A 21,438-nucleotide genomic window follows, 5' to 3' on the forward strand; every position below is an offset into this window, starting at 1 on the left:
TGAAATTGGGCAAATAACAGTTGTGCATAGTTTCTAGAAATCTAAGTGCGGGTATTTGGAAGTCGTGTGGCACGACTTTTGTTTGTTTCTTCCACGCGTTGCCCTGGCGGCTAAAACAGCGCACAAAACGCCGCAGCTTCGACGTTTGTTTGCTGCTGCACTGAGGCAGGCAGAGGGGCAGGCAGTTTATCCATAGACAGCAAAGACTGACTGCCTCAGAGCAAACAAAACGCACGCGCGTCAAGCGCAGACATTTAATTTGCATAAAAAGTTTGCCATCTCACGATGGCACAACGGCTACCCCTGGCCATATCTTTTGGGGAAGTAGCTGGCAGCCCCAAGTTGCCCCAAAAGTTAAGGCCCGGCTCGTGGGTGGGTTGATTGTTTGGCAGCCAGCGACCCGCGACGATGTTACCGAAACAGAAGTGCCAAAAGCAGCAGCAGCAGCAGCAGCAGTAGCAACATCCGCGGTGGCAATAGATGAAATTAGCATAATGTTAATTTTAATTTAAAATTTGGCCACTCTACCTTGGCCAGAAACATTTTTACAACGTGTTGATGCGGCACATTGAATTTTCAGCGCATTTTTAATTTCACATTAGACCAACTAACTTTCAGCTGGGCTTTAAAAGTGCTGAGACCAAACTTGAATAGGCAAATAGATCACACTCCTTGCATATGTCCCTCAGCAGAGTGAGGTCATTTAACAGCTTTAACGATTTCTGCTGTGATATATATGCAACCAGCTAAATCTGTTTCCAAAGTGCACAAGCGGGTCACAGCTGTGAAAAAGTTTGCAGTTTAGTTTTTCATTTGAATACCCTGTAAAATAATTCTATATGGTCTGAGTGACATCAGAAGCAGCAAAGGTTTCTCTCTCCTTTATGTTTGATCTACTATAATAAAATAGAATAAATGGCTTGTCTCAGAGTTGAATGGAATTCATTTAATTTTGATCTATATTCGGCTCTCTTTGAGTCTCTTGTACAGGGTAACTCGCAGTGCAGCACGCTGCATTATAATTTTCTATTCTTTGCCCTTTTTATAGCATCTATGCAGCTCTGGAAGCAGTGTCATAATGCGACTTGCACTTGGGGTCATAATGTGACCGCGGGCGCCATGGGTTGGGGCTTAGATTTATGAGAGCTGTTCATGGTTCTTCCCTGGCACAGCGTGCATAATTGGCAATGCGGCATCAGATTTATGCAGCTGCTGCGCGGTTCACCCTTGTGCGGTATCTGCGCATAATTAGCGCATTGCCACTTGTGCCTAATGAGCCTGTTAGACACGTCATGCGGTCAGCGATTGCGTGTCCAGTGCCCACGCGCTGGGTGCCAATAAATATTAGATATCATGTGCGTGTTCGTGTTCGTGCTCTTGTTCGTGCTCTTGTTCGTGCTCGTGTTCGCGTTTGTGTTCCAATGCATGCGAATCGGAGCTGCAGTAAACCCTTTTGTACAGCCGCGAGGCTTGGAGCGAAGTTCAACTGGCAATTCCTGCTGTCCAAATTTGTATTTATTAGACAGAGCGCCATGGGGCGTATGTGTAATATGCCATTATAAGCATTCCACTCAAGCGAGCGCTCAACATGACAGACTGCAGCTCGTCGGGGACTGCATCTGAGCATCGTGGAGCGCTTGAAATCAACTGCTGTTCGAGTATGGGCAGCTGCAACAATGAGCAGCATGTTCAAGGGGAACAAAGGACGTCGGGAGATTTGGCAACTGCAAATCCTTGGCTAGCAAACGGTTCTATTGAACCCACAGGCAACAACATTATCATAACTGAGAATGCGCAGACATGGCAACCGCGCGCAGCTGTCTGTGTTTCGCAGGAATCTAATAAAAATAATGAAGATGCAGAGCAACAATAACAATAGACAAGATGAGTGTGCCATAAAAAAGAGCAGCGCGACTCGATAAAGAACAGAAAAAAAAACACACAAAAAAAGCAGCTAAAATAATAGAAAGCTGCTGCGTCTGCTGCATATTTTGGCCCTTAAATAAATAGACTTTGCATACGCGCAACTAGAGTGTGTGAGTGTGCGAGTGTATATGTGTGTGCGTGTTTGAGTGTGTATGTACTTTATGTATTTATCATGGTACTGGCACTCAATTTATTTACAAAGCAGAACTTTCAGTCACTGCCTTGCAGTGGCCCCAAACATGCCAAAAAAAAATGAACGAAAATCCAACAACTTGAAATGGGACGAATAGTGAATACCCTGTGTAAAGCCTGTAATATTTTGATATCTTACAAATATTACAACGAGCTGCAAGCAAACTTTGATCAATTCTTTATACTCAACTCACTTTGGATTAGTTCAGAATAGTTATTCTTTTTCTAATGTCAATCTGTTTTATTTTAATTCACACTTGGTTCGACTTTGCCCATTTCTCACCCAAAGTTTTTCCATGCATGTCAGCTGCGATGTCGACATTGGTTTGCTGCACTTGCTGCAGGCAGCTGCAATATTTATGCTTACAGACTGCCAGGTAGTAACTGCAACTGGACACATACTCACATAGACTTACACACACACGCACACACACACACACATACACTCAATGAACAAATAACATGTCAAGTTTCATTACAGCTCGCCCACAATTTAAAGAACCCTCGCCTTCAGGCGGCATCCGTTGCTGTTGTTGTTCATGTTGTTGTCCGATAAAACTAACTCTAGTTGCAACCCCAGCAGCAACATTAGCAACACCAACCAGCAGCAGCAGCCTCAGCAACATCATGTTTATCAGTCAACCTGTGCCCGCTGGCCAATCGCATATCGCCAATCGCCATCTCCGACACTTGCAGCAGCATCAGCAACTGTCCCGCTGTCCACATCTATATCTCTCTCCCCCACTCTGCCTCTCTCTGTCTGGCAGTGTGTATAAAATGGTTGGCTATTTCAAATTTATGGCTGCTACATGATTTGTGTGATATGAACGTAAGCAGTTTTGCACTCACGTAGTCCCAGCCAGACAAAGAGTTGGCGCAGCAGCACGAGCAGGAGCAGGAGCAGCAGCAGCCGGAGCTAAGGAGTTGCTCGTTGTCTGGCTGACCTGTGCAGGCCCGAGCAATGGAGCATTTGTCCGCTCGAAGCTATCTCTGATCATTTAATTGTAATTCGCGTCTGCACTGGCCTGAGGTACAACAGCAGGCACAAAGCCCCTTTTATGTTTTAGTTGCTGCTCATTTGAATTTCAGCCGCTGTTGTCTAAGGGGCGGCTGGGCTGGGCGCACGAAAGTGCTGTCTGTCTGGCATATTAAAATTGGTTAATTTAATTCCCATGTTGTTTGCTTAACGGTCGGGCAGTGTTGGTGCACCTTAAATAATGCTCATTAAATTGCAGCGACAGCTGACGTCGGTCGGCAGGATGTGGCAGGACGCGGACTTCAAGCTGCCTGCCGCTGGGCACAGTCGCTATTCATCCGGCCATCAGCTGTTGCTCCTGCTGCCATTGCATTATGCGCGCAAGCGTAAAACTTTCAATTATTTAAATTATACCACATGAACAATGCCACAAAAGCGCTTGCCGCACATATGCCACAAGCAACACACGCAGCAGCAGCACCAACAGCAACAGCAGCAGCAGCAGCAGCAGCAGCATCATCAGCAGCAACAGCTGCAGGTTGCCGTCTGGCTGCTTGTTCGCAATGTTGTCGCTCATTTTTGCTGCCGTCGCTGTTGTTGTCGTCTGCCATGTTACGAAATTGCCGCAAGTTTAACGCATGTCGACACAGGCTGCCAATGCCAGCGCAGTGGTTCCCATATCCCGCTCCGCTCACTGCTTGGGCCGGCTGCCCAGCTTCAGCCGAGCTACCCACATAATTCATTCATATCATCAGCGAAGCCAGCGGGAATGTCAGCCATTGGAAAGATGAGTGATGGCGCAGAATATCGCGCATATTGACGTCATTGTCATTGTGTTAGTGTCACTTCATCCTCATCTCATCCGCAACGTGTTGGCCAACTGGCTCCCCTGACGCCCTTAACTCAGCGGCGTTGCTCATACGCAGCGTGTAACGTGCTCTCATACGAGTTATTGCCAGTCGAAAGCCCGTTAAGTGTGAAGTGGTAGCACTCTGAATGTGTGTGTGTGTGTGTGTGTGTGTGTGTGTGGTTGTGGGTGAGTGTGTGATTTCTGATGGCTGACAAGCGTTCGAGTGCTTAGTTATCATGCTGGATGTGCAGTGGAATGCCAGAGCGAATGAATAAACTCAACTATGAGTGCATTCGCCCAGCAATGACGTGAGCATATATGTGTGATACATATATATGGCAAATATAGCTTGAGATTGAGTTGCTTGCATTAATTTTGAGATCCTGACAGTTGTTCGTCAATAGATTCTGGATATCAAGGGCTCGGCCCGTTCACTGCTGCGAACGCAGCCACAATTAAGCCATAACGCGCCGCTTATACGGTATATGCTATATTGTGCAATTTCTGCTCGGTTACAAACCATTACACTGCCCACTCATGCGGATACTTTTGTGTGTGTAAAAAAGAGAGAGAAAAAGTATGTATAAAGAAGGCTTATGGGGCATACACGCAAAAATGCCACACACGAGAGTTAACAGTCGGCGGCTTGTCAACAGAAAAAGACAGCGTGGAGAGAGGAGACGTGCTGGGAGTTGGCCAGAGGTTGGTGAGGTTCTGCATTGCCATAGACACTGACGGCGACGTCACTCAGTCAGCGAGGCAACGAGTCGAATATATGCACACATACAGCTACAGATACATTTACAGCTCCATATGTAGATGTTTTTATATAAGTATATGTATTTTCATTTATTGCTGCACTGCTCGCCCTCAGCTTGTTTCGCATTCGCATTCGCATGAATTTACTTTGTATCACTTGTCACTTTTTTATTATGATTGCCCTTTGCTGTGATTTTTTATGGCTCATCCGCAAGCCAGAATCCCTCGCAACGGCTGCTGTTGATGCTGCTGCTGCTGCTGTTGTTATTATTATTATATCATTCTTCATCAGCTTGATTTCCATTCATTGTTGTATTCATAAGGCGCACAAATATTTTTCATTATTTGTTTGCTGCCGTCGCAGCTGTTCAAGGGATTAATTTCTTGATTTACCCCAGCTTTATATCTATATAGCTCTATAGATAGATTATATATATAAATGTATATAGTGCACACAGATACTCACTTTTACTGCTATAGTAGGTGCTGAGCACGCTTTGTTCTTTGCCGTAGCTGTTGTCAATGACAACTGCGTCTGCTCGAGCCCTCGCCAGCTACCAGCTCACCAGCTCGGCTCTGTTTCATTTCGACTTAACTGCGGTTTTTAGCTATATATTTTTCATTCCCTCCGGCTGGAGTGCAATTGCGTGGAAACATATTGAAAGTAACTGAGTCGCCGTCACTCTTGGATCCCCGGGCAAAATATGCTAATGCCTGGCGAGGAGCCATCCGTCAGCGACACGTCACCAAAAAGAACGTATTAAATTCCAGCGTGAAATACTTTCTATTGTTAGGAGACTTCGATCTTTTACCTGGCTACCTGGCTACGTATTTGTTTTCTTTTCTGTTTTCTATTTGCTTTTCTTATGTCATGGGAATATTATTTTCTCTTCGCTATTGTATATACATATTGTTGATGAAACTGTTTGGGATTATTCCCTTGTCGCGCTTCACTTTTCCCGTGGCTTATCAATTCAACGCATTTAGCCATTAGTCATTTGTTTTTCTTTAATTTCCATAGGATTAGCCAGGGGTTCTTTTTTCGCAGCGCCGATTTACAGTCGCCAAATAAATAGTCTATCGGGATTTTGTTTTAGACAGTCCATTCAATGTTGAAGCACTTGTTATTGCTATTGGCGCTCATCTAAGAAGGGCAAATGCTCTTCTATTAACATGGGCACTTAGAGCGTATCTCTTTTTAGGCACTCATATTTGTTGGAGTGACGTAAGCCGTGGTATTAAACAGATACGAAAATGAAAACGTAAACTTTGCAACAATCTTGTGTTGGCATGCTTCGTCCTGTCGGGTGGTCGGCTGGTCGGGGTGTCAGGGTAAGCAGCAGCTTAAGCCTTTTGCCAATTACTTAAACATAAGCAATGTTGGGGGATTTACAAGTGTTTTTCCTTTCTCTCTTTTTTTATTGCCAAAGTCCCTGGTAAGGGCTGGGTTCTTGCCGTTGATTGTTTGGGATTATTTTATCTTTTTTTTCACATTTGTTGACATAAACATTAACTTAAGTTTCCCAATGCTCGAGCAAGCAAAATTGTGTACATTATAAAACTTTACTTCCTGCTAACAGGATGCGTCCAGAGCAGCTGCTCAAGTTTGCATTTGCAGTAAAAAGTGTAAGCAGCTTTACAGGTTGGCAGCTGCTGAGCTCTGACTGATACGCTGTAGCTGTTTATTATCCTCCCTGACTGCAAAATTCATCGAATTACAATCAATGTTTTTTGTTGCTCTCGATTCGATGCAGCTCAAACTAATAAGCTTTGTTCCAATCTTATTTTAGTTGGGCTCGCCATTGTTGTCGCTGTTGTCTGTCAAGCTGTCAGTCATGGGAATTAAAACAAATTGGCTAAGAATAATTTAGCTGTCTGTGGCCAAAACGAATGACAGCCGCTGTCTATGCTCACAGAATGACTTTTGTGGCAGATTTTATTATAAGCTTAAACAATTCGCAGCCAGAACTCCCATCGGTTGGCATATTAAAATCGCATTACGCATCATAAAACGCATTCGAACATAAAATAAACAATAAAAAATAAATAAATACACATATATATATAAACAATAAACAATAATTATGCGAGCTGTGGGAATTGAATAAATCAAAGCTTAAACTGCAATAAATTATATAATTTGCATTTAAGATCAGAAATCGAATAGCAAATAAAATGCAAATTGCCAAACAACTATGAATACAAAAACAAGTTCGAGTGAAAAAATAAAACTGGCCGTAAAAACAGAATAAAATGTCAAATAAATGTGAAGCTAATTTGTCAGCTTATCCGTGGACAGACTGACTGACACTGAACCACACACGTTTGACAGCGATGGCAACGCGTTGCCCTTCATCTGTCTACCGCCAATCACGACCTGAATGCAGTGCAAATGGCAATTAACCGATGTATTCTTTAAATGTTTGGCAATTACTCTTCATATTTATGGGCGAACCGCAAACATTTGTCAAACGACGCATGTTTACATGCTGTGGAGGCGTGCATTTAATTAATTGCGTTGCTTGCAACATGCCGCAACAGCAGCAAAATTCCCTCATGTGGCAACCTGTTGATGATGCACATACGCAACTGTCACATGCATCAAATGCTGTTTCATTTCAAAAATCCATTTACTCAAGCTGACAGCAAACACGCCCACAGAAACTGCGCACGGGGGATATTGCATAAGCTAGGAGCTGCTGTTGCTGCTGCAGCTGATTAGCGCAGCGAATTTATGGCCATCATTTAATTAGGCAAGAGCCAAAGCAGCTGAAAAGGCAACGAGAGTAGCGCATGCCGTTTAATCGATCCGTTGCATGCAACAAACAGATTCACTAATGCAACAGATTTGTCAGTCATTTGTAGTCAGGCAACGTTCAACAAAGCTAGGCTTAGCAATGTCTCTGTGTGCGTCATGTGCATGTGTTTGTGTGTGTGTGTGTGTTATTTCATTGATAATGTAAACTTATTGGAAGCACACCATAATTCTGTTCACTGCAGCAGAGCAGTCATCAGACTCGACAACAATGGCGCCCACAGGCTGTTTGTGCTTAAGCCAGGAGCAAGCAGAGTCGTGTCCTGTTCATAATTATCTGTCCCCACTCAAGCAGTCACCGAAGCGCTCATATAACTTGGCTAAGACAGCATTGTACTCAAGCATATGCACTAATTGGATCCGTAGAGACAATCTTGTTGTCATTATTATGAGCAACTTGCCACATGGATGCAAGCAGCCATCGCATAAGAGCTATTAGTGTAAGCTGCAATTTGGCTATTACGTTAATTAAGTGCTGCTGAGATATCCTTTTAATTAGCCAATGGACATGACACAGCTACAACTGACAACTGATTTATGGCCAATGCATTATCAGTGCCTGCCTCTGCCTATGTGTATTAACAAGAGCTAAAACGGGTTTTTTTGTGTGTTTTTTTATTTACTTTTTAATGAGCTTCCATAAATCAGTGTGAAGCGAACCTTAACCTGTTCGGCCGGCTGTTGCCGGTTTCTACTGTCGCAGCCAACATGTGCATAAACATAGATTTTCTGGTTGTAACAGAGCTGAGTACACAGTTCCACGTTACGCATACGCATAGTTGTTCCCCGTGCGTCTGTGTGTGTGTGAAACAGTAGCAAAAGCAGCAACAACTTGAGACAGAGACCGTAACAGAATATCGTTGGCAAAAAAGCAGACAGACTTTAGTCAAGCAAACGACAAGAATTATCTCTTGTAGCAAAGTATCGCATTTCATGAAATTGAGAGCGAGAGACAGACAGAGAGACGCTGGCGACAAGGGCAAAGTACAAGGACAAGGACATGAATGCGCACCGTAGAAGTTTCGGTGTTTGCATGGCGACACAGCAGCTGCATCGGCATCTGCTATGCTTTATTATAGAAGTTACATTGTTGTTGCTCGCGTTACTGCTGCTACGTACGCAAATGCATTTATTGAAGATAGCAGCCAGCTAACAAAAACAAGATTAAATCAAGTGTCCTCGCTGACTGACTGCCGGCTGACTAAGGCTAAGGTTAAAGGAGCAGTCGTGGGGCACAGGAACGAGCAAGTTGTCTCAGTTATATTCGACAGTGCGCAAAACAAATCAACTGAGCATATTCATATGTTGAAGAAGCTTATTTCTTTTCTGCTCTCATAGGATTTTCGTAGGATGCGCCTTGGCAGCAAATGTCGTGCGCGACACGACACAAGCGAAAAGTTTGCCAGCGATGTTTGCATTTCGAGTTAATTTTTGCACGCAGACGTCCTTGACAGGATGTCGTATGGCCAGGCGAAAGTGCACAGACAGCTGCGGCTTAAGTATATATGCAAAGCAGCTAGTTTTGGGCGTGGGTAATGAACGTTGTGCCTTGCCAAGGTTTCGAACTCATTAAACAGATGCTTGCTAAGCCAAAGTTTTGCTTCACTGACTTAAAACTTATGGCGCATTAGCCAAACATGTGTGTAATTCACGCACACACACACACACCTATTGAGCTGCTGCAATCAAGCTGGCAAAGTACAAACAACATGACTGCCAATCCGTAAAAGGCAACAGATTCCCAGCCAAAAACCAATCATCAACTCTAGACACCGCCTTGTGATTTAACGCTTGACTGCATTGCACGTCGAATGAGACTCGATTGTTGATACACACAGGCACACACAATAGTTCGACTCTATATGCTATGAAATTTATATACACACATCGTCCTAGTTAAAGAAACCAAACTGAATAGCATTAATGCAACGCTCGGGGAATTTAAATTTAAAATTCAACTTTTTTGAGTAGGTTTTGAAAATGTCTGCAATCTCCTGGGAGCTTCAAAGGATCCGCAGGATATGCAGTGTTGTTTACCATTAGCTAAACACTAAATTAGGCTTTCCTGCCTGCTTTCCTGTTGATCGTTTGCCTATGCAGCAAATGCCCCGGCTGGGTCGTTGAGCGTCAATTGCCTCCACTCAACTGTCGCACTCGCTGTCCGTCCGTCTGCCCGTCTAACTATCTGGTTGTATGTCTATGCGACTGTTTGCCGGCTTGTTTAGCTCTTGTTTGTTGTACGTGTCGCAGTGGCGTTGTACGCACGTAAACGATTCCAAGTATTTATTACGCGCACAACTTGACATAATTCCTTTTTTCCGCTCTGGCAGTTGAGCCAAAGCTCAACTGAAAGCAGCCCCAGCCATAGACAACGCTCATCCTACAGCAACAACAGCGAGGGTGAGCTGAGCTACTGCAGCAGCAATGGCTTTGGAGTAAATGCCACTTTAGTCTACTGGGCTGTTTGCTGTCGACTCGAGATGGGTTGGTTAAGTTGGGTTGAGCAAGCGAGGACAACAGCTCGATATGGATTTATGGATGTTGTGCGTGTGTGTGTAACTTGCATCACGCGCTCATTGAGGGCCTTCAATTGCCATCATCATCATTATCAGCAACAGCAGTGTTACACATTATCATCATTATCTAGATTATTATCAAGTACAAGTAGGGCTCGAGCTCGAGTGGGAAAATAAACCAAGTTTTGACTTAAGAACTTTATCTGCCAGCGCGCGCGCTTACAAGCAAACCCACCTAGCATCGAATTTCTCTCATTCTTAGGCCATGTCAATGGGATTTCTTAGCGCATTAGGCAGCAACAACAACAACAACAACAACGACGACGACGACGACAACAAACAGCATTAACAGACTACAAACTGTTAGCCAAAATGGCGGCAACCGTTGCCGCCATCAACGCGAAAATAATACGAAAATATATACGAAAAGTGCGGCGTTAATGGCAACCCAACTGGGAAAGAGCGCAACGCATGTGAGGGCAAACGATATTATGATTATGATTATTATGTTGTTATTAGATTAAGCGCAATTTTAACTTTTTTTGTGCTGCTGCTGATGCTGCTGCCCCATTTGCTTTTGTTCTGCTCGCTTCCGATGGCATTGTTAAGTCGACTTCTTCTGCTTCTTTCTTTCTTTATTTTTTTTGGCTCTATGGCACTTCCGTTTGGCTTTGGCTTACGACACGACACTTGATGCCCCAGTTGGCCATGTTAGCAAAGTTGCCTCAAGTGTACCTCAGCGCTGGCTAAGCAACCAGGCAATGACCGTCCATTGTTTCAAGCTGTGCCTGAGTCTTAGCCACGCTTAATTGGTTAGCTTTTATTACTTGGCAAGTGCTGCACAGTGTGCGCATAATTTTTACTTAGCTACCAGGCAAGGCACAGTGTGCAAACGCCAGCGATTTATTAACTCGTAATTTATGAAAACTTTTGCTATAACTTATGCACTGCATTACGATAAACGCATCAAAGTTTCTGCTCAATGCGTCAACTATGCCAGGAGATCTTGAGCAAAGTTGCTGTCACTTAATTTTAAATTAAAGTCAAGCTTAAGTTTGCCTTTATTTAGCTTAGATTATAATATATTGCAGCTGTTTAGGCAACATATTTGGATCTGCTATGTCAGCCGGGTCTCTTTGTAATTTGCCTAGATCAATTCTCACCTGTTGGCAATAGCTTATTATAGCACCTAATTTCATAGCATTTGCCCTCTTCGAAGCGTACTCAAAGCTTGCTTTCGGCCCACTGTGAGGCAAGGCAAATGAAATCTTTTTTTAATTAAATGAGCTGGCTGCATTTGAGGGGCGTTGTTCCGTTGCTGGAGTCATGCTGGCTGTTCTGCGTCTGCCTGTGGCCGCTCACATCGCACCTACACAATCAGCCACACCCACACACACACACATTTAGACGCCCACATTTAAACAGCGACGCGTGCCGGTACGTTTCGGTTCGGGCCTTTTTTCACTTTGGTAGTTTGCGGCGCCATTTTGGCGCGAAATGAATTTAAATTGTTTGCTGGCGTTTCCTGTATTAAAGGCAGCTTCCTTTGCCTTTGGAGTTTTTCTTTATAGATTCACTTGCACCTTTTCGTATTCGTTTTCATTTTCGGACTCGTTTTTTCTCACTGAGAGCAGCTAGAAGCGGAATTACTTAATTACAACAATTATTAAACAGCAGCCGAAAGGTCTGCTCTGGGAAAAAAGAAAGAAAGAAGAGTATGGGAAAACGGCGCGTGTTTCCTGTTGCTTTTGTTATTATTATTTTCGTTTTTCTCGATTTTTTTGGGTGCTTTTGTTATCATGTTTGTTGGCTGGCTGTTATTTTAATTAAATATTTTCACACCTACTTCATTTGCGCTTGGCAGGGACGCGACCAGACATTCATTTCATTGCTAGCATCTTTGCCTTGGCCTTTATGTAGGTGTTAATTTCCTGTCTCCAGGCAACGGCAAAGGACAGTTGGCTTAACTAAAGGCAACAACACAGCGGCACCAGCAGCAGCAGCATCAGCTAGTATCTTGAACGTCGGCTCTAATAAGAATAATTGCCAGTAGTAGCTATAAAGCACGCTCGCTGACTGAAATTTTATGCTCCGGAAAATTGCATGCGAAATAATTGAAAAGCATCGAGTCGAGTTTTTGTCCTGTTTGGAAGGCAGCACTGTTGCTCCTTGGTGCATCCTGCGGCACTGGCAGCGGCAGCAGCAGATAAAGTTTTCCACAGCGCTGAAATAATAGCAGCCAAAGTGGTTATAAATATTTTGTGCACAGTTTCTGTTTTGCCCTTTGGCCACTTTTGTCCTTCTTCTTGGTGCTGCAGCGAAAGTCATTTTTCAGCTAAATGAATTTGCACAAGTTGCGGGCAAAATGCGCAAAAAACGGTGCAGAAATGAAAAGAAATTTAAAAAGTGGCGGCACTCCTCAGAATGCGCTGTGTCACTCGGCGCAAGCTGCGGTCAGCGGCAAAGGCGGGAGCGCATCTAATGAGGCGGAATCGGTTGACCTTAAGACACAAGCTGACGTCGCCTTTTGCAGTTAACTTAAGGAAAAAGTAGCAAATGAAAACTTTACCAATTCGCCACTGACAACGAAATTGCATTTCAATTGCAGGTCCACCCGGTCCACCTGGACCGCCCGGCAAGCGAGGGAAGCGCGGCAAGAAGGGCGATCCCGGCGACAAAGGCGAGGCGGTAAGTGCTCAATGGAGACCCGAATGAAATCTCTCTCTCTATGGCAAGTGCTCAATTTTTTGTGCAGGGTCTCAATGGCATCAGCGGCGAGAAGGGCGCATCTGGCAAGCCCGGCGACAAGGGCCAAAAGGGCGACACTGGCCATCCGGGCGTGGATGTCTTCCAAACGGTGAAGGTAAGTGCAAAGCGCGGATTCGCTCAAATCGGCTGCTGCAAATCTGCATACGAAATTGGAAACTTCAAATTCCGAAATGTTATTCAAAAGAATTGTGTTTTTTTCCTCTTTCTGCAAATCTCTAACCAAAACGCTCTGCTCTGCTCTGCTTTCTCTGCATTTTACCAGGGCCTCAAGAGATCGGTGACAACGCTGCATGGCGGCACCCTGGGCTATGCGGAAATTGTAGCTGTTAAGGTATTTCTCAGCCATAAATACGTTTCAACTGTCGTATACTAGATCTGGCAGCCAGTCCCCCTACCCACCCATAGAGCGTAACCCTAGACCACCTGCCACCGGCCACCCACAGTAGCTGCTGCTTGGCGTGGCCATGGCCATATCTCAGGACAAACAGCAGTCGGACAGAGCGTTGCAAATATTTGCAACTTGTTGTCCACTGCACTTGTCTGTGTCCTTGTAGATGTAGTTGTTGTAGTTGTTGTAGTTATAGTCGTAGTTTTGTATTTGTATTTGTACTTGTTTATTATACTGCTCATTGTTGTTCGTAATGCTTTTAACTTGACTCAGCTCTTTGGTTTAAACTGCACCATAAATTTGTAGCTACTTCTGCATAGTTTCTGCTTAGTCATTTTGTTGCATTGAAATACCAGACAGCCATCCTTTATTGCGTATCCTTTTGCTGTTTTAAGCGTCGCAATGGCATTTTTATCGTCATGCCATCTTGGCAGCTTCTTGTTTATTTTATGCAAAGCCGTATAATTTACATACTCCTATATCATGGCCAGCCACAAGCTCGGCTTTTGCTTATTGATTTCAAATGCAATCAATATTTTATGTATATTATTTATTTATCAAATATTCTTTATTTAAATGTCACATTTAATTTATTTAATATTGAAATATTATTGAAAATTCTTCAAGTGGAGCAAACGAACACAGTCGAGTTATTTTCGATCCATATTAACTTGGTTATTAGTAATTCTTCTATGAGAAACATTTCATTTTATTGGACAACTTTTTGCTATTTACTTTGAAACTAAAATTTTATTTATTATTTCTATAATATATTCTATATATTATATACAATAACATTTTTTTTTTTACTATAAATATTTTCATTTAATTAGCTACATTTTGCTTTGCAGCAGCTAAAGTTTATATTTTTTTTCTATATTTCTATTTTCATTAATCAATTTAACATTTATTTTTACTTTTTAATACGTTGCGTTTAATCCTTTTATATGTGTGTGTGTGTGTTGTAAGGACTTGCAAGAAGCGGGCGTTAACGTATCCGCTTCGACGGTCATACAGCTGAAGGTAAGTTCTGTGGTCCTTGGCTAATATCCTTTCTATGTAATGCATGCCTCCTACTATGCGGTTTCACCTTTGTTTAATGCACGTGCCTCTCTACTTATGCGGAAGATCTTTCAGTTCTTGGATAAACTAATAAACATATTTTTCAATCAACTAGGGCGAGCCGGGCGAGCCTGGTCCGCCGGGACCCCCGGGCGAACCCGGCACTTCGGGCGTGCCGGGTGAGCGTGGACCACCAGGCGAAACTGGACCGCAGGGCTTGCAGGGCGAGGCCGGACAGCCAGGCCCGATTGGACCGCCCGGTGTGCCCGGAGCACCTGGCACAAAGGTGAGTGATTCACACAAAACAAAGACACCGAGAGACCGAGTAGGGGAAAGATAGGGATTGGAAACGATTCATAAGTAAAACAAAGATGTCACAAGGATTAATGCACTATTTGTATCTGTTGGATAAACATTGTGACGTCTTAAGTGACTACGAATGAGTCGTCCTCACGTATCTGTGTGTGTGTGGGTGTGTGTGTGATATTGCGTGTGTGTCTGTGTGCTGTCTGGCTTTGTTTTTCCGATTTTCCCATTGTCTTTGTCTCGGTTTTCCACATTATTTATCGTTTATTTATGTATTAAGCGCCCCTCTTTCCCTCATTCCCTCTGCCTTTCATGTGTGTGCGTGCTTGTGTGTGCGCATCACCTTTTTCCTTTTGCCATTTCCACTTAATTTTCCAACAGACAGGCATCAATACAGATGCAGCCCTATGACTCACTAATGCGCTTGCTGATGCTTCTCTTCTCGTTTACAGGGTGACAAAGGCGATCGCGGCGATCGCGGACTAACCACAACCATCAAGGGTGACGAGTTCCCAACGGGCATCATCGAGGGTCCACCGGGACCGCCTGGACCACCTGGTAAGTGTCATAGAGGCAAACGGAAAATAAAATCTCTAGAGGCAGCTGGCGAGCCAGTTTGTATACGTTTGAAAGCCACTTAACTCTCAGAGTTACAGATATACACATATATATTTATATATACATGGAGACTAGTCGTAAACTACGTTAACCGCAGCTTATTGATGTTTGGGAATCGATCGATTCGATGGATTTTTCAAGTGTTGCCACGCGGCTGCTGCCATTGGCTGCTCATCTGCGGGTTGTTTAATTTATTGCCAGCCGTCTATGGGAATAATGTGTGTGTGAGTGTGCGTGTGCGTGGCATGTTCGGCCCCTGGCCCCAGCCTAATTGAGTCATTCACTAGCGCTGTCCCATTAGAGCGCATTTTGAATTTTGATTTTCGGGCTTTTGGTGTGAAAAGCAGCTCGTTAAAATGTAAATCAAATACCAAAATGCATTGCTTCAAACGCGCTGCATGCATTTCCGTTCGTTGCTGTTTTTATAGCCGCACACATTTTTGAAATATTCTCGCACACATTTAGTTTTCTTTTTTAGTTGTTGTGTTTTTCTCTCTGTTTTTTGTTGTTTTTCATCCACATTTGGAAATTTGTTTGCCTGCCGTATTTTGCGATAACATTTACGACCTTTGTGTTTTGTGTGCTGCCACATGCCGCAAAGTTTTGACGTCGACGTCAATTAAATGCCCCACAATTCGTCGAGCGCAGACGCCTACTCGTTCCGTCTGCTGTCCAGCCCCTGCCGGTCTACCGCTTACCGCCTACCGCCTACACGCCCACAATAGTACAATTTCCATTTGGTCGGGGCTTTTACGATCTAGCCTAACATATTTCTGCACTTTATGCGATTTTAATAAACGAAAATAACCCAAGCGGGCGGCTGCCCGAATAGTTGAAACGCTCGGGAATCCAAATCCAAATTCGAATACGGCGTTTGTCATAAAAATTTGTAGACCCGGACGGACAGCTTGAAACACTTACCGCAGTCGTAAAAACGCAACTTTATGTCATTTATGTTGCTTTTAGCGGCTCATTAGCATCGCTACTCGCGCCACGTTCCACGTTCAACGCACGCATCGCCAGTGTAGCATGCAGCATCAGTCTGCAGCATGCAGCATGTGGCAAGAGTTCGTGTAATTACCTTTGCCCCGACTCGGTTGCTCTCTGACCAATTGTTTTATTAGGGGTCTTCAGTGTGCGCAATAAATAAACAATAGTCATGCATTAGACCACGAATTCATAAGAGTTGAGTCGTAAATGTCAGCTAAGTGCATGGCTATAAAGAAAATAAGTTCTTGTTTTGTTGGGCAAATAAAAACCCAACTCTAGTAATCCTTTAAAGGCCCAATAGAGCTGAAGCATAGCACCAGATCCAATGTATCTTTTCAAACATTCCTTTATGTATTTCAGTCTGTTGAACAAATCATAAATAGATTCTTATACAGATTTACGAGGCACATGCCAGAGCCAGAACAATATTGTTATTGTAGCTTAGAGTGTGCTTCAGATAGATAATATTTATATAAATACCTAACTACACAGGTCAAAGAGAGTCTAATAAAATATCTTAGCCAATATTCTAAGGATTTTTTCTGGCTATTAAGAGCTGGCGAAACTATAGTCTGTTTCTTGCCTACCAAGTCATGTTGGTCTGTGCTATAATTATTATCAATTTAGCCTTATAAATTACATTGACAACTATTGCCCATTGCGCAAGAGTTGACAGGCGCCATTAGGCATCTGGATTTTCCATGTTCTCAACTAATGAAGCCAAGATTAAATTTTCTATCGTTAGAAGACCCCTAACAAGCTATCGATTAAGCGCTTGCCGCGACCCGCAGCGCGGCGCAGCCTCCCACTTGCCTTATCAGAGCATCAACACGATGTTGTTGTTGATGTTGTCACAGTTGTTCGTTGCAGTTGCGTTAATGTTGCGCGCATTGTTTTTTGGGATTTGTAGCTAGTTTAAAACAAGATCTGCTGCTGCGATAGCCACAGTTGCCGACAGTCAGCAAGCAATAGCAATAGCCAGAGCAGACCCTTGTGCATGGCTTTCCTCTTCCCGCGCCGGGGACAGTTCTATGAGTGCGCTGGGCTGTGCGTTGATGGACATGAAATTGCAATTTATTTTACGAAATCAGCGTCAGAATCGAGTCGCCAGCTCATGGGACATGTCAGGGTCTGCTTCTGGCTCTGGCTCTGGCTCTGGCTGCTGCTGCTGGCACCGGCTTCAGTCATTTGGGCTTGATTTGAATAAATTGAATGTCATTTGTATTTGGCATTCTTTCAGCTGGTCGCCACGTCTGTCTCTGATTCTCTGATTTTCCCTGTTGACTGCTTATCTTATCGTTGTCGTAATTAGTTAAGCTGACTTGTGCTTTATGTGTGGGCAGGCGCAGGGCTGGACCTGAGAGACGTTTCGGCAATTTAATGTGTCATTTGTATTTTGCGTCTCCAGATGAGAGCAGGAAATGCTGGCAGCAGCAAAGGCAGCAGCGGCAGCAATAGCAGCACCAGCAGCATCAGCTGCTCCAGTCCCAAATGTAATATCAAAATTTTCAATTTATTTGCTGATTTATTTGAATTTCATTTGAGTTTATATTTTGATTGCATTTCATCCGGGCAAGCTCCGCTTTGCTTTGCTTTGTCTGCGAAATTAAAACTTATCATTTGCACTTCATCTGCATTGCCTTTTTGCTGAAAAAGCCACCAAGGGAATAACAGCAAACAGAGAAAATGAAAATGGTAAAGTCAAGCGAGCCCAACACACAATCCAATATCCTGGACTCCATAAATCCACTTCAGGCCCCGCGGAGCTGGACCAAGCTGTCGTCGGGCTGTTGGCAATAGTTTTGATTATGGCTGAAATTGTCGCCTAAAATGCTTAACGTTAAATTATGCCGCCATAAATACTTACCGAGTCCGAGTCCAAGCCCAAAACAAAGAGGACCAGCAAAATATACATTCTAAATAAACAACAGACGACAGAGGCAGAGCAGCCATAAACCAAATGCCAGCCAGACAGTAGGCAGTCAAATTAATGCGCACTGACCAGGAGGCGAGAGTCCTGGCCACTCAACGACCCAAATCCCGCCCTAAAAGCAATTTTACGAACTTAATAAATTTTCTATATCTCTTCATACAAACACACACACACACACAGACACACACATGCACATTTTGACAAGGCACACAATTGGATTTATCTATGATATGAATGCTGTATGCATACATGTGTGTGTGAGTGCGCCTTTGTGTGTGTGTTACTCCTATTTATCGGCCTGTCTGTGTGGGCTGTATAAATGGTCACATTTAATGGCTTTAGCCAAAAAAAAACTATTTCTCATTATTTTAACTAAACAGGTCGTCACGTCGTTGCCTCTCGCTGCACAGTGGCACAAAGTTGGTGGCATGCAGACAGATTTATAGGCTTCAAGTGTTTCACTCCTTGGCTTAACCAAATGCAAACCACTAATTGAATAACTGTGCAAAGCTGTCCACAATTTCACTTGCTAAATGCCTATTGATTATTTTCCCTGTCGCATCTTTGACAGAAAACTGCAATTGCTGCATAAATAACAGCAGCGGCAACTCTGTGCGTTGTCAAGTGGGTCAAGTTACTCGAAAGCCATACGCTTCATTAGCATAGAACGAGCTGCTGTCGGACGAGCTGCTGTTGGCTTTTGGGCGTTTTATTTTTTAGCAAATAAACAATTTGCATTTTCAACTAAAACCGAGAGCCATCAAAAGCAGCAGCAATAGTTGCTTATCATAGCCAGCAGCAGCAGCAACAGCGGCAGCCCCACAAATTGCTGACCGAAAACCCATCAAACGCTTGTTGACTGACAGATGAACGGTGACAGTCCATCGAGCGATGATAATAACGGGTGTAATTACAAAGCTGCGTCACAGCCCCGCCTCCTATTTGCACCACACTTGTCGCAACGCGTTTCAGCGTCAATAAAGTTGTACACTTAAAAAAAAGTGTGCAAAGATTAACTTAAATTGTTATATATATGCAGATGAATAACATAGAAAAACATGACAAGAAAAGTGAGAAAAGTCAAATATGAACGTTGCAAGCTGGTATGCACGACTGCGTAATACACTTGAGTAATTGTTGAGCATTTCTAAATTATTTAAAAATATATAAAGAAATATTGAGTATTTTTTTATATATTTATATATGTTTATACAAGAGCATTATGAGCCCTTGTATGAAATTGTATTTACTTTTATTTTAAATATTTAGCAAATATACATTTTTCCGATATAAATATATATAAATAGATTTCACATTATAATTCTAACAATATTTCGACATTTTTAGGTATTTTTAAAAAAATATTTTTGATCTACAAAACACATTTTTATGTTTATCAATTAAAAACCACGACTATTTCTCCAAGTGTATGTGTATATTTTGTTTGAGCTGTGTGCTGTTTGTGCTATTGAAATCATTCGCTTTATATGCCAAATATTAACATTTACAGGCCCGCCCGGAGAGCGAGGTGAGCCCGGCGAGGTGGGACCCATTGGACCGGCCGGACCGCCGGGCGAGAAAGGACCACGCGGCAAGCGGGGCAAGCGGGTGAGTGTTACAGCAAACCGAATAACCAATGCGAAAACTCGCTTTGCAGTCAATTTTAATTAGAAAACAGCGTCGACTGCAAATTAAGTGCGAGCGCAAAAAGAAGGAAAACAAAAAAAATAATAATAAAAGATAATAATAGAAAATAATAATGCAGAAAATTTGTGCAAATGTAAATTTCGAGTGTAAGACTTTGTAAAAATGCGTGGAAGCGTAACGCTCATTTACATACTCGTTGAATTAATCTGTAAATATTTAGTAAGCGCTTCGGAGAGCTACACCAGCTGTATATATGTTATATATATATATATATATATATATTTAGGGCGCATCCGCATCCTTTGGCCACCTTGCATGCTTAATATGTACATAACTAAATATACGGCTATATCTATTTATGAGCGATATGTGTATGCGTCCTTGACTCTTTGCTATGAGCATGTTGTCCCCTCCACCCAACGCCCAACGAGCAACTAAAACTCATTACAGTTACAGACTGGGGGCCACCTTGATGAGATGCGTTTGATTAAGGCTTAAAGTATCTGTCAGATACGCACGCTAAATGGGTGCTTGGGCCTAATAGAAATTCTCTGTGCCTCGCGGCGCACGAAACTATGTCGACGCACTCTGACGCCTCATCGGAATTGTCAAAAATGCCTGGGCGCTTAAATCTGCTGGTTAATTTATGCGCCTCGGAGAGTATCTGGCGCATTTATCTAGGCATTTGCGCCGTGCGTTATGTGCGCGTCCTCTGGAATGTCAACAGTGCAAAGATACTTAACATTTTTATTGGCACTTGGTGAGTCAGTGTACGTTATGAAAAATGCAAAAGCGCCGCTGGCAAAACGAAGACCTGCTGGGGCTACGATGGCATTAGCTGCTTCTACTTTAACCGCTCCACAAATATTTTGCGCGTTTTGCCAATTTTCCTAAAAACAGTCTGATTATTGTACAACACACATATAGCACGCCTTTGGCCAACTGCTGTTGGCCCAGTCATTGGCATGGCCATTGCTGTTGCTTTTACTGTTATTTTTGTTGCCGTAGTTGCTGTTGTTGTTGTTGTAATAACGCGTAATAACCAAACAGCGGCAAAGTGAAGCGCAAACAGAGTTCCAATACAACCAGCAGCAAAGACCAAAAACATCAAGTGGCAGTGGCAACTGGCAGCGACGTGCAGCTTAGCTTTTATGACTTCTGCGTCGATATTTCTTGGATTAATCGAGAGTTGTTTTAAAAGTTTGTTAAGCTGTGTAGAATGCTTAGCTTTAATAGCAAGTGAAGCTATTTAATATCAATGAAAAAATCTCATTTGTAGCTGAAGACCCGAAAGCAGATGAAAGTTTCTAAACAACTTCCAGTTGCTGTACTTTAGACTAGTCGTTGATCCGTCAACAGCTTTAAATGAATTAATGATTGACTAAGTTTAGTTAGTCAGTTGAATAGAAACATTTTTCAGTTGCAAATACAGTCAAATGTTAGTTTCCCAAATTCTTTGCATAACTTTCGTAGCTCACCTCGTTGTTAGCTTCAGTTGCGTTTAATGCATGCCGCGCCTCCTGCCACAACATTTTCAATGCTATGCGCACTCGTGCCAGGGTGCTCGAATGTGCCGATTACATCGCCCTGCTCTGTGGCACTGCTGTTGCCCGCATCGTTGCTGCCCCGCGCCTACGCGGCAGCAACGTGATGTCAAAACAAATGAAAGTCATGAGAAACGGCAGGCAGTC

At 43.3% G+C, this 21,438-nt stretch overlaps 1 protein-coding gene across 11 annotated transcripts in view; it reads left to right on the forward strand.

The window, feature by feature from the left end:
• LOC111598651 (collagen alpha chain CG42342) overlaps nt 1-21,438 on the forward strand; it is a 68,001-nt gene that overhangs the window by 33,309 nt on the left and 13,254 nt on the right. For 4 of the 11 annotated variants that reach the window (XM_023314053.2, XM_023313998.2, XM_023314006.2 and 1 more), the window contains exons 3-9: nt 12,643-12,722; nt 12,790-12,897; nt 13,066-13,134; nt 14,161-14,214; nt 14,369-14,539; nt 15,012-15,117; nt 19,611-19,708. In XM_023314053.2, the coding sequence (XP_023169821.2) occupies nt 12,643-12,722; nt 12,790-12,897; nt 13,066-13,134; nt 14,161-14,214; nt 14,369-14,539; nt 15,012-15,117; nt 19,611-19,708 (686 nt within the window). The remainder of the gene's footprint in view (nt 1-12,642; nt 12,723-12,789; nt 12,898-13,065; nt 13,135-14,160; nt 14,215-14,368; nt 14,540-15,011; nt 15,118-19,610; nt 19,709-21,438) is intronic. The other 7 variants (XM_023314045.2, XM_023314013.2, XM_023314029.2 and 4 more) reach the window with 2 other exon arrangements.

This window comes from Drosophila hydei, unplaced genomic scaffold (assembly GCF_003285905.1).
Source record: "Drosophila hydei strain 15085-1641.00,03,60 unplaced genomic scaffold, DhydRS2 tig00008119-arrow-pilon, whole genome shotgun sequence".
NCBI classification, from domain to species: Eukaryota; Metazoa; Arthropoda; class Insecta; order Diptera; family Drosophilidae; genus Drosophila; species Drosophila hydei.